Source organism: Podarcis tiliguerta (assembly GCF_965153285.1).
Source record: "Podarcis tiliguerta genome assembly, chromosome: 16".
NCBI lineage: Eukaryota > Metazoa > Chordata > Lepidosauria > Squamata > Lacertidae > Podarcis > Podarcis tiliguerta.
In genome coordinates this window covers 12,861,633-12,877,187 of record NC_139549.1, presented here as the reverse complement: position 1 = coordinate 12,877,187, position 15,555 = coordinate 12,861,633, and the positions used below count along the sequence as shown (strand labels likewise).

General features: G+C 46.3%; 2 protein-coding genes across 11 annotated transcripts in view; one reads left to right on the top strand and one right to left on the bottom strand.

Moving 5' to 3' along the window:
* Nucleotides 1–12,465, top strand: part of FLRT1 (fibronectin leucine rich transmembrane protein 1) — a 163,571-nt gene extending 151,106 nt beyond the window's left edge. For all 4 annotated transcript variants that reach the window (XM_083418752.1, XM_083418751.1, XM_083418750.1 and 1 more), the window contains 2 exons: nt 7,963–8,320; nt 10,211–12,465. In XM_083418752.1, the coding sequence (XP_083274878.1) occupies nt 8,015–8,320; nt 10,211–11,896 (1,992 nt within the window). In that variant the 5' untranslated portion in view covers nt 7,963–8,014 and the 3' untranslated portion in view covers nt 11,897–12,465. The remainder of the gene's footprint in view (nt 1–7,962; nt 8,321–10,210) is intronic.
* Nucleotides 1–15,555, bottom strand: part of MACROD1 (mono-ADP ribosylhydrolase 1) — a 413,075-nt gene that overhangs the window by 354,124 nt on the left and 43,396 nt on the right. The gene's annotated exons all lie outside the window — the stretch shown is intronic.

The following is a 15,555-nucleotide window of genomic DNA, read 5'->3' as shown; positions in this document are numbered from 1 at the left end:
CCATGTTCACCTCTACATAGCTCCATCTTATTTCAGATATCGTGATGTTTAGCTGGTGATATATCAGGATATTGAAAACCATATATCACCCAGCCCCAATCTGCAGGCCTCCTCTCACCACATAACACATTTACCCTCTCATAACAACAGGCATTTTGCTCACTTTTAACCAGGTCTCAATCAGCACTGCATAAATTGGCACCCATATTTAAGATCACTTAATACAGATTAGCTCTCCGCCCCTGGCTGCCATGAAACATTGTTATGCATATCCAGTGGGGTTGGATTAAATGGCGGATTTCTCTCCCCATTTTTTAAGCTCACTTTCATGGAAGCGTTTACACACTCCTGTGTTCTGTTTTTATTCCACATCCACCTATCCTGACAGGCTTTCACAATCGCCAGGGCAGATTAGAATCGCCTCTGTTCCCCTCTTTTAAAAAGCTCTTCAGAAGAGTGGAAGGAGCCTAATCTTTTAAAGCTCTTTAACCACCTCAATAATACAGGTAGAGGCGTGACATTATGGTAGGAGCTAATCCATTTGTGAACCACAGCCTAATCCTAGCAGAACCCATGCCACAACAGTAACCAAATTTACTCTGTATTCTGATTGGTTTTTAAAAAATGATTTAACACTGGCTTGCAGAATTTTATTTTAGGCCAGGAATGCATCTGATACAACCGCCCTCCCCCCTGCATATTTAGCATTATAGATAGCTATCCTAGACATGCAGTGGTTTTGAGATCATCACTGGATTTGCAAAAGAAGTAACAATGGGTGAGAAAGCAGCAACTGGTGCTGTGAAGGTGTTTCACAGTTAAGTCAGTTGTCCAACGGTGATTTAGGTCCACATTGCTCTGGTTAGAGAAAGTGGCAATAGCTCAGTGGTAGAGCACATGCTCTGAATGCAGAAGATATCTGGTTCAGTCTGCGGCATCTCTAAATAGGGCTGGGAAAGCCTCCCTGCTTGAAATCCAGGTGAGCTATTGCCAATCTGTGTCGACAATACTGAGCTACACAGACCAGTGAAGTGGTATTCAAGGTTAGTCTTACTCAGGGTAGGCTCTTTAAAATTAATGTTCAAATTTTGTGCAAACGGATCAAAAAAGAGTGCTCAGTAATCAGGTCATGTGGAAGCAACCATAGAAAATGGTTGAACGCTGAAAATTCAAGACAGATGAAAGAAAGTACTATTCCCCATAGGAGGCAGTGATGGCCACCAACATAGATGGCTGTAAAAGAGGATTAGACAAATTCAGGGAGTAGAGGGCTTTTGATGGCTACCAGTCACAATGGCTCGGCTCTGCTTCCACACTTCCTGGAAACCACAGGAGAGGAGTGTGCTCTTGTGCTCAGGTTGTGCTTGAGGTTTACCACAGGCATCTGGGTGGCCACTGTGAGAACAGGAAGCTGGATTAGATGGGCCTGTGGCCTGATCCAGCAAGCCCTCCTTGCGTTCTTGAAAGCCTTGCTGGGTCAGACCAGAAGTCCATCTAGTCCATCTAGTCTCTATTTCCAAGCACTGACCAATCAGATGTGTCTAGGGAACTCCACAAGCTGGACAGGAAGGCAAAGGCCCTTCCCTGTCATGCAATCTTCAGCACATTGCTTTCAGAAGCATACTGCCATAGCACATGCAAGGTTCTATTTAGCAGTTGTGCCTAATAGGCACTAATAGAGAGCTGTCCTCCACAGCTGTAATGGCCTGATGCCCCAACAGGGCTGCTCTATCCCCTTTGCCTGGGGCACTTGAGAAGGCTGAAGGCAGGTTGATAAAATGATTGGACTGCATGTTCTGCCTCTTCCAGGTCAAAAGCGATGGCTCCCCATCAGGAGGCTTTGCCTGAAGAGACCACCCCACTACCCAAATATTTGAGCCGATGCTGGGTGAGATTACTACAGTGTTGGAAGAGGATTGTAGCTGTCCTCTCCTCCATATTTCCTGCTTCATCCGTAGCCAGTCCTGTCTCCCTTCCCAGTAATCTCATCCCTTAATACAGCCAGAGATTGATTGCATTAGCCCGCTTAGCAGCAGTATCATGCTGTGGGGCTCAGAGCCACTCCTGAAAGGTTAAAAACATTGTCTACAGCAATTTGGGAAGTTTTGAATGGGGGAGGGATGAAGGGAAATCCCACGGTGACTTTATTTTAGTGGGATCTGCACCGCTTTTTGCAAAAAGACTGGAAACCGTGTCCAGTTGGTCTCTCTTATCTGACACCATGAAATATAGGGCTATAAAGGATTTTATGTTCCATAATGGAGAGAATATGGCCAAAGTAAGAATAAGCCAGAGGGAGATAGAAAAGTGGGGGGGGGGGGGTGGAAGAAGGTGGTGGGAGAAAGAAAAAGGAAATGTAAAATTTATAGAGGAATTGAATGCATAATGAAGTCAAGGCAAGTGAGTGGTTTCTAGTGATTTAATGGGCACTGGCCCAGCAAGACACCTTGCCGACTCAAATCTTCCATGAAAAGGGCCTTGTAAAAAATAACATTGGAAGGAGTTTAACTCAGCCGAGGTTAAAAGGGATGCGCAGGAGCCCTGTAAAGTGTCGCCTCCTGTAGCGGAAGCTGCCAGTGTCCCGCATGAGTGAGTGCCCAGCTTGGGGGAAGCAGGGATGAAAAGTCAAAGCTGGAAGGACAGAGGATGGATGGAGCATATGTGGTGGGGTGTGGGGCTGGGAGAACAGCTTGATGAGCACAGAGGCTGGGGCAATGGATTAGCGACTGAAGGAGTCGCTAACAGGGAGAGAGAACAGATGAATCTGTTTACATATTTTTTTTAAAAAAGTGATTCTGCTCTGAGTTCATTTCCCCATCCCTTTTATTTGCTACAAAAAGGAGCTGTTCTTGCAAGAATTGCATAGAAATGGGTGGAACAGGACCAGAAGGAAGTTTGTACATGTGAATCTGCTTTGTACTGAGTCAGACCCATTGGTCCACCTTGCTCAGTATTGTCCACACTGACTGGCAGAGGCTATCCAGGGTTACAGACGGGATGTTCCCAGCCCTACTTGAAGAGGCATTGAACTGGGAATCTTCTACAGCCACAGAGCCATGGTCCTGGCAGAACTCCCCAACAGCAAAATGCAAAAGAAAATTAAAAATCTAACCTTTTAGGAGCCAATAGCATCTTTTGTTTCAATCACCCAGCACAAGAAAATATAAGTTTTCATTTGGCAGACACCTGTCTCTCAGCCCTCAAAGATAGATAAATGCAGACCGTAAGTTATTTGCATATGCGGAGCCTAGGAAGATGCCTTCTACCAGGTCAAACTATTTGTCCAGTGTAGCTTGCTCTTGACTGGCTGTCCAAGGTATTGGACAAAGATGGGTCCTTCCTGTCACCTGATGCCCATTTTTTTCAACCAATAATACCAGGAATCAAATCTGGGACCTTCTAAATGCAAAGCAGGTGCTCTGCCACTGATCTACACACTGCTGCAATGCTGTGCTTTTACAGATGTGGAATTCAGCTTCCCTTAGCACAGACGTTTGAGTATCTTCTTGTAGGGAGGTGCAGGAGAGTGTATAAACAGCCCCCAACCATGGGATTTTACTCTTCCTTTTTCTTTTATTAAGCACTCTCCTTTTATTGCCATCCCATCTTAACTCAGGTCCTTTAAGACTCTGAAGCACTCTAACATCACCACCACTGAATGCTATGGCAAGAGGAATAGGCCAGAGTCTCCTCTAGGAAGCTGCGTTATATCAAGTCAGACTACTGGTCCATCTAGCTCAGTATTGGCTACGCTGACTGGGAGCAGCATCCAAGGGTTTTAGGCAGGGGTCTTGCCCCAGCCATACCTGGAGATCCTATTGGGTTTTTTTTTTTTTTGCAGGGGACTCTTCTGCATGCAAAGCAGATGCTCAGCTACTGAGCTGAAATCCTCCTCTTCCTAGATAACCTGTTTATTCAGCATTCATCCTGATTTGCTTGCACAAAGCTTTTGTGGAGTTTATACAGTGCTTCCTCTTCGCTAATGGTTTATTTGCACTGAGGTTATACAACTAATAAACAGTCATTCTTCTTTGTTTGAAGGGAGGTTATAGGTTTTCCTGTCATTCTGTTGTCATCCCACACTTTTCTTTGTGTTTCCCCATCTCTTTTCTAACTGCAAAAACTCTGCTGTTGTTAAAGTGGATTTGTTGGGCCAAGGCCCTTTCATCCACTATACCTACATTCCTGACATGTGAATCCCTTCTATAAAAGAGCGACAGCTGGGAGACAGCCCTAGAATACAGATCTCAGGGTTGTGGGTTTGAGCCCCACATTCGGCAAAAGATTCCTGTATTGTAGGGAGTTGGACTAGATGATCCTCATTGTCCCTTCAAACTCTACAGGTCTATGATTCTATTATCCCTTTGCCCTGCCAAGCTTCCATTTGTCCCTTCCGCCACTCCTTACCCCCTCTTTTGTTGCTTCCTTTGCTTTCTTCCCACTCTCGGGGAGAGATCCAAGAGAATAAAAACCGAGGCCATAAAGCAAAGCGATTTACTGGCCTTAATTTGATAGGCTACATAAACCGTGTAATATAAACAACAGGGGCATAAAGGAGCAGCCAAAAGAGGTGGTTAAAGCGACAGGCGCCTTTCAGGCCTCCATCTCCGAAGCCAGGCCTTTTCTCCCTCGCTCTCCAAAGGTCTTTTATGCAATGTAATTGGGAATCTGATGAGCAGCAGTGAGGAAGCTGCAAGGGCACTCATTCCCCCGCCCAGCCCCCCATCCAACTCCTGAAACGCTGCTATTTCCATTTTCAGCAGAAGGGGAAGAGCACTTCAGGCCATCTAACAACTTTGGTCAAATAGCCAAGCCTCTATGTACCTCCTCCCGCCAAAAGGAACTCCACCAGATTTGGTGTGCCCAAATTCTGAGTTGATTCTGCAAGTCCTTAGAAATATTATGCACGGTTACAAAAAAAAACCCCAAAACCTGCAGATGCAACACAGCTGCATGAGGAGATAGATAGATCTAATTAGAGGGATGAGGAAACTCTGGCCCTCTATTCTTTGGACTACAGCTCCCATCATCCCCGACACTGGCCATGCTGGCTGTGAGAGCTGTGGTCAGCAACATCTGGAGAGCCACAGGCGGCCCACCCCGGCTTACATTTTCTGAAGTGAACCTCATCATCTAAGAAGAGCCCTATTGGATCATGCCAGTGGCCCATCTAGTCCAGCATCCTGTTCTCACAATGGCCAACCTAATGCCTGTGAGAAGTCCACAAGCAGGACCTCTGCGCATTACAGCGCTTTCCCCACTTGTGATTCTCTAGCAACTGGTATTCAGAAGCTTAAGTGCCTCCAATAGAGGAGGAAGAACGGAGCCACCATGGCTATTAATGGCAACTGATAGCCTTGTATCCTCCAGTTATTTGTCTGAACAAAAGTTATTTGTGAGTGCAAATTCTATAGCTGAACTACTAGGTGAAGAAGTACTTTAGAAGTCCCCCACTTGAAAGCAAAGTGGCAGGAGGCAACACATGAATCCTTTGGTGTAGTTAGCAAACTACACTTCACAGGATTATTTGGGGGAAGTCGTGACTATAAAAAATGGTACAATACTTTTCAAAATGTATGGTGTAAATGGAGCCTTAATGTATGCAAGATTGAGGCTTCCCAGAGGTTGTGATTGTTGCATGTCAGTTTTCCCACTCTATATGGTCGTCTTAAGAGGGATTTATAATGCCACTGCAAGCCGCTTCTCCAGTCTGACCTGACAGATGCTACCAAAAGGGTTTAGCACTGGGAGCCGCGCCTATAGATTGGGTGGCAGGGCTGCTCCCTTTCTTTCAATCTGGTGGTAGAAGTACAGAGGCCTGGCCTATATGTATCAAACAACCAGGATATAAATTTGGCTATTTCTGTGCTCTTTACACTAAGATGTCCACAAAGAGAACATGGATCCAAGTTGACTATGTCCCTTGTTTTCTTTTTCTTTTTTTTGGGGGGGGGAGGATTGGAGGAAAGAGGATACAGTGGTACCTCAGGTTACATACGCTTCAGGTTACATACGCTTCAGGTTACAGACTCCGCTAACCCAGAAATAGTGCTTCAGGGTAAGAACTTTGATTCAGGATGAATCTATGTACAAGGTGTGTCGAGGACCATATAGAACTTAAACTAAGCTTTGTCTCCAAAAGGGGAGAGACCATGCACTGTAAAGATGACAGACCAAGATAGTTTCACCCTTTTGTCAGAGGTGGCAAAGAAGCAGCATGTGCAATGCCATCACCCCTGTTCTATTACATGCTGTCTTTCGGGGTGGAGGGGATTTGCAGGGAAGGAGGCATATTGAAGTTTATGGCAAAATGGCAGATTTCCACACACCAGTCTTGTTCCAAATGCAGGAGGATTCCTTAGTCAGTAACTCATTCTCCATTATCCAGATAGTCTTGAACAAGACACAGCAAGCCAGTAGAGCTGAGGAACCTGAATAAAGCTTGTAGGCCAACCCAGGACTTTGGCTAAATTCAGAGCAGGGATCTGGGTAAGACTCATTGTGCATTTGAGAACTGTAGTTGTTCCAGCAAAATGAACACACAGGCCAAGCTGAGATTCTTGCAGCCTTTTCTTATGGTCTTTTCCTCCTGCTTTGTAGTCAGTCAAGATCAGGGTGGAAAACCATTGACTTTCCCAGATATTGCAGCATTATAACTCCTATCAGCCCTAGTAAGCACAGCCAACAGCAGGGGAGGATGGGAGCTATAGTTCCGCAGCACCTGGTCTAGCTGATCTCCACTGGTACCCTTCTGATCCTGGGACTTTAAAACAAATGCCCAGGTCACCATCAACACTGAAATCCTTTCATGGGGAAAGGCATGACTCTGATTAAAATCCAATTAAAAATCCAATCAATTGTTTCACACCAATTAAAGTTGTTGTTTTAAAAGGCATTCAAAGCCTTTCAGGTACTTAGCTATCAGACTTTGGCATTTCCTAACAAGGTTAACACACAACTTCCCCATTGTGTCTATTGACTCACACAAGTTGTTAGCATGTGCCAGTTATTTACACCTTTAGTGGGGCCTTTCTTCCAAGCTTATTTATCCTGCTAGATGTTGGCGCCAGATTCAAGGCCCTAATGGAGACAATTTAGGCATGCAAACAGTAACTCTTCCTGGACTTTTTATCACTTCAGATCGTTATGAATGAGTTCTCCTCCTGCATGAAATGAAACCTTCCAATGCCCATAGAAATCAAGTGCATCAAGGAGAAGGGTTTCTTTCAGCCTTGCCATCTCCAACCAGTGCTGGCTTTTTTCAAGCAGGGAACATTTGATGCTGGGGTCAGGGGGACACACCTGCAGTCAGAAGCGGCATAGTATGGGGCAGGCAATACCACAAATTCTCTGTGGAGTAAACTCAGTCCAGTCTAATCAAAGTCATTTGGGTGCTGTTTGTGGTTTATGCTGCGTTGAGGGGAAAAGGTGCTCTGCAAATGCTTACCGTCACTTAATAAAACATTGGTTCTTAAGGGACTCAAGGTGGTGCCCTCTAGACATTTTGGACTACACCTCAGCCACAGACAGCATGGCCAGTCAGGAAATATGGGAATTGTACTCCAGAACATCAGGAGGGCACCACATTGGCTACCTTTGCCCCTACTCTAGTATTACAAGAACCCTGTGGAGGCAGGCTGAGCTAAGACAGAGTGAATTGGTCCAAGATCGCTTGCTGAGTGGGGATTAGAACTTTGCAACATCCCACATCTGCTATATCATGCTAGCTTTCCATATATAAACGAGCTTGCACTTTATACACCCTAGGGTTGAAACCCTGGATTTGAAGACATATTCCGGAGCTAAGCCCTGGTTTTGAATTAAATGCTAACTTGGTAGTCAGGAAGGGAGGGAGGGAAACTAACTGCATGGCAGGGGTGCTAGGCTTCCCCTGCATCTTTTCACCTTGAGACCTCAAAAAAAATCAAGACTATAAATAAAATAAAAACATTCCATCTGCAGGTTCCAAAAGCCTAACCGCAGGACAGCCTAGCACCACCCACCCCTGCGAACCATGGCGACCACCTCACCCACAGCCGCTGTGGTGACAGCCACCGTGGTGACAACAGCAGCTGCCATGGACTTGCGTGACTGGCTGTTCCTCTGCTACGGCCTGGTTGCCTTCCTGAGCGAAGTGATTGACAGCACCACCTGCCCATCTGTTTGCCGCTGCGACAACGGCTTCATTTATTGCAATGACCGGGGCCTGACCTCCATCCCAGCTGACATCCCGGATGATGCCACCACCTTATACCTGCAGAACAATCAGATCAACAATGCCGGCATCCCCTCCACCTTGAAGAAAAAGCTAAATGTTCAGGTTGTACGACCGGGGAACTTTATTTTTGGAAAGAGGGTGGCTGATCTTCATTAATGAGCTGAGGCTGAATGTGGCTTGACCCAACTTTTTCTCCCCTTCAGAATTCTTAAATAGTAGCTGTAGAAATCTTTGGTTTATGACATTTACGTTGATGGACACTTTCCCCCTCCCCAAGGATTAACCTGATAATGTTTTGCTCAGACTTTGGTGTCTTGAACTACAGTCTTGTGGACACTGTAATACAGGCTTTCCCAAAATGTTGCTCTCTGGATGTGGCTGGACCAAACTCACATCAGCCGCAGCCAGCATGGCCAGTTGCCAGGGTTGATGGGAGTCCAAAAATAAGTGGAGAACACCTGGTTGGGGAAGGCTGTCTTAGTGTGAATTGCCATTGCATCCCAATTCTTTCAAATTACCGATTTGCAGAAGTTTTCAGGACGTTCTGTTTCGGAACTTGAAACAAGCACTGGAATATTCACAAGACCAGTTCAACATGCCAAAATTGCCAGGTAAATGCAACAGTATCAAAAGCTGCCTTATCTGAGATTAGACCTCACCCACTATTGCCTGCTCTGACTGGCAGCAGCTCTCCAGGGTCTGAGAAGAAAGAGTCTTTTGCATCAACTGCTACCTGAGCCTTTGAACAGGAGATGCCAGGGATTAAAACTGAGGGCCCTCCCCCAGCATACACTGGGCTATGACCCCTCATCAGCTCACGCTGAATTAATGTTTGTGCTTGTTATGCCATAAATTTACAATGCATGGGAAGGGGGCTGTAGCTCAGTGGTAGACCATCAGCTTTGCATGCAGAAGGTCCCATGTTCAATCCACAGTGGAATCTCCAGTAGGGCTAGGAGAGACTCCTGTCTCCAACCCTCATCAGCTGCTGCCAGTCAAGATAGACAATATTGCACTCGGTGGGCCAATGATCTGACCTCATAAAAGGCAGCTTCCTATGTTCCTAAAGGTGAGGCCCAGCCCATGAAATATTAATAGCAGACTTATAGATGCCTGCTGAAAATGTTTGTGTTTTGACTGGCCTATCCCAAAGTGATTTGATTGCATCTGTTTTTAAATTTTATTGTTTTTAATTATTTTTAAATGTTGTATTTTTTTTAAATGGCTCTGGTTCAATGTTTTTCATCTTCAGTTAAAAGGATATCAAGGAGCAGAGGTTAAGAAATACCTCAAATTTGTCCAAGGCCTTAAAGTGCCACTGCTAATGGGAATACACCAGAATTGGGAGTTGTTGGACTCCCATCAGCCCCAGCCAAAATGGTTAGGGTTGATGGCAGTTGTATTCCAGAAATATCAGAAAGGTCACAGGTTCCCCGCTCCTAAATTATGTAATGTTGGGCTAGATGCACCAGTGGTCTGACGCCATGAAAGGCAGGTTCCCACTGTGCCCAATTGGTCCAGGTCCTTAGACTTTGGAGAAAATGTTTGGGGCTAGAGATTAAACTGTTTCTTTTTCTTTTTTATTTTGAGTAGATACACCCAAATCCATGTTGGAATTCAAAATATGTTCACATTTTAGATTCCATGTGGATTTTTGGTTTTGAGAAGGGTTCTGGGGTATGTTTAGCAGCATACTTTGATTTTTAGCAGAGGATTGGAATTTACACACTAGCTTTGAAGCTCAAGTTCCCTTGCCTGTTTAATGCCAAGTCCTATTTTTTAAAAAATGTAATAATTTAAACACCTTTTCCTTGTGGTAAGTTCATGATTTCTAGGCTGATGACAGGCATTTTAATATGGGCTAACTGGAACCCAAATTGCTCAGGGTTGAGGAACTGTTAAATGCAGCTTTTAAAAAAACAAAAACTTGCACACCATTTCCATTCTCTACTTCTGCCCTGTTGAATTTCCTCTTAATTCAATTCCCATCAGGTCATCTACCTCTATGAAAATGACCTGGATGAGTTCCCCATCAATCTGCCCCGTTCGTTGCGGGAACTTCACCTCCAGGACAACAACGTCCGAACCATCGCCCGAGACTCCCTGGCGCGCATCCCTCTCCTGGAGAAGCTGCACCTGGACGACAACTCCGTCTCCACTGTCAGCATCGAAGACGATGCCTTTGCGGACAGCACACGCCTCAAGTTGCTCTTCCTCTCTCGCAACCACCTCAGCAGCATCCCCTCTGGCCTGCCCCGCACCCTGGAGGAACTGAGGCTGGACGACAACCGCATATCCACCATCCCCCTCCATGCCTTCAAGGGGCTGATCAGCTTGCGGCGCCTGGTGCTAGATGGCAACCTCTTGGCCAACCAGCGCATTGCAGACGACACCTTCAGCCGCCTCCAGAACCTCAGCGAGCTCTCGCTGGTGCGCAACTCTCTGGCAGCCCCACCTCTTAACCTGCCCAGCGCTCATCTGCAAAAGCTGTACCTCCAAGACAATGCCATCAGCCACATCCCCTACAACACCCTTTCCAAGATGAGGGAACTGGAGAAGCTGGACCTGTCCAACAACAACCTGACCACTCTGCCCAAGGGTCTCTTTGATGACCTTGACAGTCTCTCCCAGCTCCTGCTGAGGAACAACCCCTGGTACTGTGGCTGTAACCTCATGTGGTTGAGGGACTGGGTCAAGGCCCGGGCTGCTGTGGTGAATGTGAGAGGGCTGATGTGCCAAGGCCCCGATAAGGTCAGAGGCATGGCCATCAAGGACATCACCAATGAGATGGATGAGTGCTTTGACGTGGGCCCGCAGAGCAATTCGGGAGTGGTGGTGGCAGCCAAGACGACTGCCAGCAATGCCGCTGTCACAACCCCGCAGGGCTCCCTTTTCACCCTCAAGGCCAAGAGGCCTGGCATCCAACTGCCAGATTCCAATGTTGACTACCCAATGGCCACCGGCGCTGGAGCCAAAGCACTGATTCTGAACGTCAAGCCGCTAACCGCTGACAGCATCCGCATCAGCTGGAAGGCAATGCTCCCGGCAGCCTCTTTCCGCCTGAGCTGGTTGCGCCTGGGCCACAGCCCGGCCGTGGGCTCCATCACAGAGACCCTGGTACAAGGCGACAAGACAGAGTACTTGCTGACAGCCCTGGAGCCCAAGTCCACCTATATCATCTGCATGGTCACCATGGAGACGGGCAGCACCTATGTGCCTGATGAGACCCCAGTGTGTGCCAAGGCCGAGACGGCAGACATGTACAGCCCCACCACCACCCTCAACCATGAGCAAAACATGGACCCAATGGCCGGGCTGCCGTTGGCAGGGATCATTGGCGGGGCGGTGTCCTTGGTCTTCCTCTTCCTAGTCTTGGCTGCCATCTGCTGGTATATCCACCGGACGGGAGAGCTGCTGACACGGGAGCGAGGCAGTCGGAAGAAAGATGACTATGTGGAGTCGGGCACCAAGAAGGACAACTCCATCCTGGAAATCAGAGGCCCCGGGCTGCAGATGCTTCCAATCAACCCGCACCGAGCAAAGGAGGAGTACGTCATCCATACCATATTCCCATCCAATGGAACCAGTCTTTACAAAAGCACCCACACCATCGGCTATGGCACAACCCGTGGGTACAGAGACGGTGGAATTCCAGACATAGACTACTCGTATACATGATGTAGAATCCCCTCCCTCCTCTCACATACATCCCTCCTGATCCCCTCAACTGCCCAGTCACTTCTCTGTTTTTACCCCCCCCCTCCCTATCCACACACACAAACATGTACACCAAGGTTTTGTTTTTTTGCCAAGGTGGAAAAAAAATGGCAAAACACAAAAACTATTTTCCAAGCAGAACCAGGTGGAACAAAAGGGGAGGGGAAGAAAGTTTTACAAAAAAAAGAAAAAAAGAAAAAGCAAACAAAAACAAAGCCTATTTTGTAGAAAACCAACAAAAACACACACAAAGGTTTTAAAAAAAGTAGACATGGAGTGGGGCAAAGACATAATTTATATTTAATATACCAGATTAAAAAAATACATAAACATACAACTCAGACCATCAAGGAACATTGGGTTGTTGTTGAGTCCCACCCCTCCCCCCGAGGGGGGCAGGGGGAAGACCTGGAAGAAGGGAAGGGGGAAAGTGAAAATGAAAAACAAAAATGCTACCTGTTTTATCTTTCTTCCTGTATAAATCCTCTATTTTGTTCAGGAGTTAGATTATAAAAAAACATCAAAATGTCTTTCCTGGCGGCTAAACTGTTGACTGCATAGGGGGGGAGGGGGCCCGTGCGAATCTGCTTCCATTTCTCCTTTTGCATTCCATAACTCTGCTTTCCTTACAGGTTCCAAATTTGTCATGCAAAGTTGAGCAACAACCACCACCACAACAAAATAAGCATTGGCAATATATATATATCTTTCTGGAGTTCTGAAACAAGACCCTAACCCCAAACCTGCCCCTTCCACACCTGACTCAAGTTTCCCCTCAGCCCCTTTCTGCAAGACTCAGAATCCGTCAACTTTGTTCTTCTGCTCAACACAGACTGATCATAAGAGAAATCTCTGTTTGGTTACCTCCTCACCCATCTATCCTTTGGGACAATCATTCAAGAATATTCTCTTTGTAGGAATAACTGCAACATGTAGCTCTTTGTCTTTTTAGCAAAAAGAAAGAAAGAAAAAAGAAAGAAACTGACATGGAAATGGGAGATGGGCCAGCGTCTTCCAACTCGCAAGATGTTCCTTCCAAGGTGGGGGCTCTGGAAATCCTAAATGAATCTCAGGTTCACATTTAGAGTGTGAATGGTTTTTGAGATGTTAAGGAAAGACGAGAAAAGCAGGATTTTGGTTCAAGTCCTTTTCTTTTGCATCAACTCAGAAAATGACCAGCTAGGCCTTTTTCAACAGCACATCACTAAGGTGGTTGAGGGTTTCTGTTGGTCTCCTACTGTATGCATTTATTTTTGCCTCCTCCCTGATGGGATAAGGTTTGAGCGTCCAACTGACAATCTATAAATTTTTGCAGGTGGTGGGCACAGTGGGAGGCCCTTGAGGCCACATCCAATTGCCTGCCAGGTGTTTATGATTATTTGGCAATCCAAAGCAAGGGGCAAAAGCAGGTGGAGTACTGAGCCCCTGGCAAACGGCCACCACATGTGGTTGGTGGCCTGCCTTCACGTTGGCCAATGTGGATATCTGAACAGCCCCATGTTGGAATTTGGTTCTTCCCCTGCCCAAGAGCAGATTCAAAAGTTGCAGAGGTGTTAGTATAAGAGATTCTTCTGCTCAAATCAGGAGGCTTAAAGGAAATTCAAACCCACATCCACCCTGTGTTTGAACACCTAAAGTTTTGCCACTTGCTATAGTTGAGCCAGTATGACAACCTGCATGTCTGCCTGCCTGAGTTATTCAGATCTTGTGAATTGCTGGCAGGATGAGCTACAAGAAAGGGGCTGTGAAATGAGCAGTAATGCACATACCCCGAGTCTGTGTGAGGCTCCTGGATTTGATCCCCAGCATTGCCGGTGGTGCACTTTCAGGAAAAGGGCTGGGAAGGTTTGGAGAAACTTGGGGAGGTGCATCTTTGAATCTGGTTGATGGACCACTGGTCTGAATTCGTAGGAGAGAGCTTTGCTGTTCCACATGATGGTCAGGTTTGCACATGTTTGTCCCCCAAAAAGTGCAGATGTAGATTGAAGAGGCCCACAAGACTTTTAGGATGGATGGGTGTGGTGAGGAACTGGGTCTTATCCATCTAAGTCCCATCTAACAGTAGAGTGGGTCCACTCAGAGAATAACTTAGGTGGATACAACCCGTTACTTAGCTGGAAAGTGTAAGAAAGGAAGGGGAGGGGAAAACAGATGGAGGCTAAGTCCATCAAGAACTATTAAGCATGATAGTTGTGTGGAACCTCCATTTGTAAAGGTAGCATATCTTATGAGCGCCAGAGGCTAAGCACAAAATGTGCTTCTCAAAAGCATTGGGCTGACTACCATTTGAATGAGGATGCTGAGTGAGATGAACCTTAGCTTTGGTTCAACAAAGTTTTTTGGAAATAGGACCCCATTGAAGAAGTTCCCCCTTATGGGAGCCCTTTTAATTTACATCTTGCCATTAATATTTACATCTTAATTTACATCTTGCCATTAATATTTAAGTATTTCTTCAAGTCCTGAGAGAAAATACTTTCCCCCACATATCACAGGATGGGCAATTCTGTAGCATCAGGCAAAGGGGATATAGCTATACTTCCCTCCTCAATAAAGTCACTCCAGGAAAGAAAGTCCTCAACATAAGCCCTAGGCCAGGGTTGGAACAACTTCATACCAAATGTCGCCCAGCAGTTACATAAAGTGACCTGCCAAGGTCTTGAACCCAACACCACCTTCACACCAATTTTTATAGTCCAAAGTAGGCAGCAAAAACGATAATTTAAAAGTTCCTTGTGGGCCACCATACCACCATATACAGCCAGGAGACTGTGTTTCAAGTAATTGCATTGTGTTACTTAAGCACCCACAGTACAGTACCTTTTGAAGACAAGAGAATGGGGGGGGGGGACATAACCAGTTGGATCCACCTCTGGTGGTCCCCTTGGCCCCCCCCCCCCCAAGATCCAGCAGTGACCAGTTGCCACTGTTTGACTTGCTGGGTTGCAAGTTGTGCAGGCCTGACCTCTAGTTAGGTTTGGGTAGAATTTAAAGTATTCCCCCACTCCAAGATCCTGATCTTGACAAGCAAAACAAACTCATGGAGGAAAGTAATTAGAAGTCACTTTAGGTGTCATTCGACATGCAGCTTCTCTCTTTTTGCACGCCTTCTGCTGTGTACAAGAATGTGCAGTGTTTCAACCCCTTAATTTCTGCAAATGGCAATAAATGGGATTAGCTGGCTAACTGGAGAGCAAGGCAATAAACACGCCATTAGAGGCATCTTTCAGTGGGATTCCTTCTCCTGGCCAGCGGGGCTCTCTGACAGCCCGGCATTCCTTAATAGCAACAATAACTGTTCAGGGGAGGAAAAAATGCATTTCAAGGGGCTTGTGACAAAACAAAGTGACTGAGGAAGCAGGGTGGGCAATGAACACTCAGAAAAGGGAAAACATTAAAAGCCTGGCCAATTATCAGCAGAATGGCATTTGTGTCCATCAACTCCCGCAATGAGCAACGCATCCCTCTCTGGGTTGCAGTTCCCCTCTAGATTTACCAATTTATCCCACAGTGCCTTTGGCTTAACTGACTTTTGCACCGTCTTCTAACACAGTCCTTATTGGCACTTCCTGTATCAGACTGAAATTGTTTTCTGCTCTAAAATTGCCAGTTCTATGCAC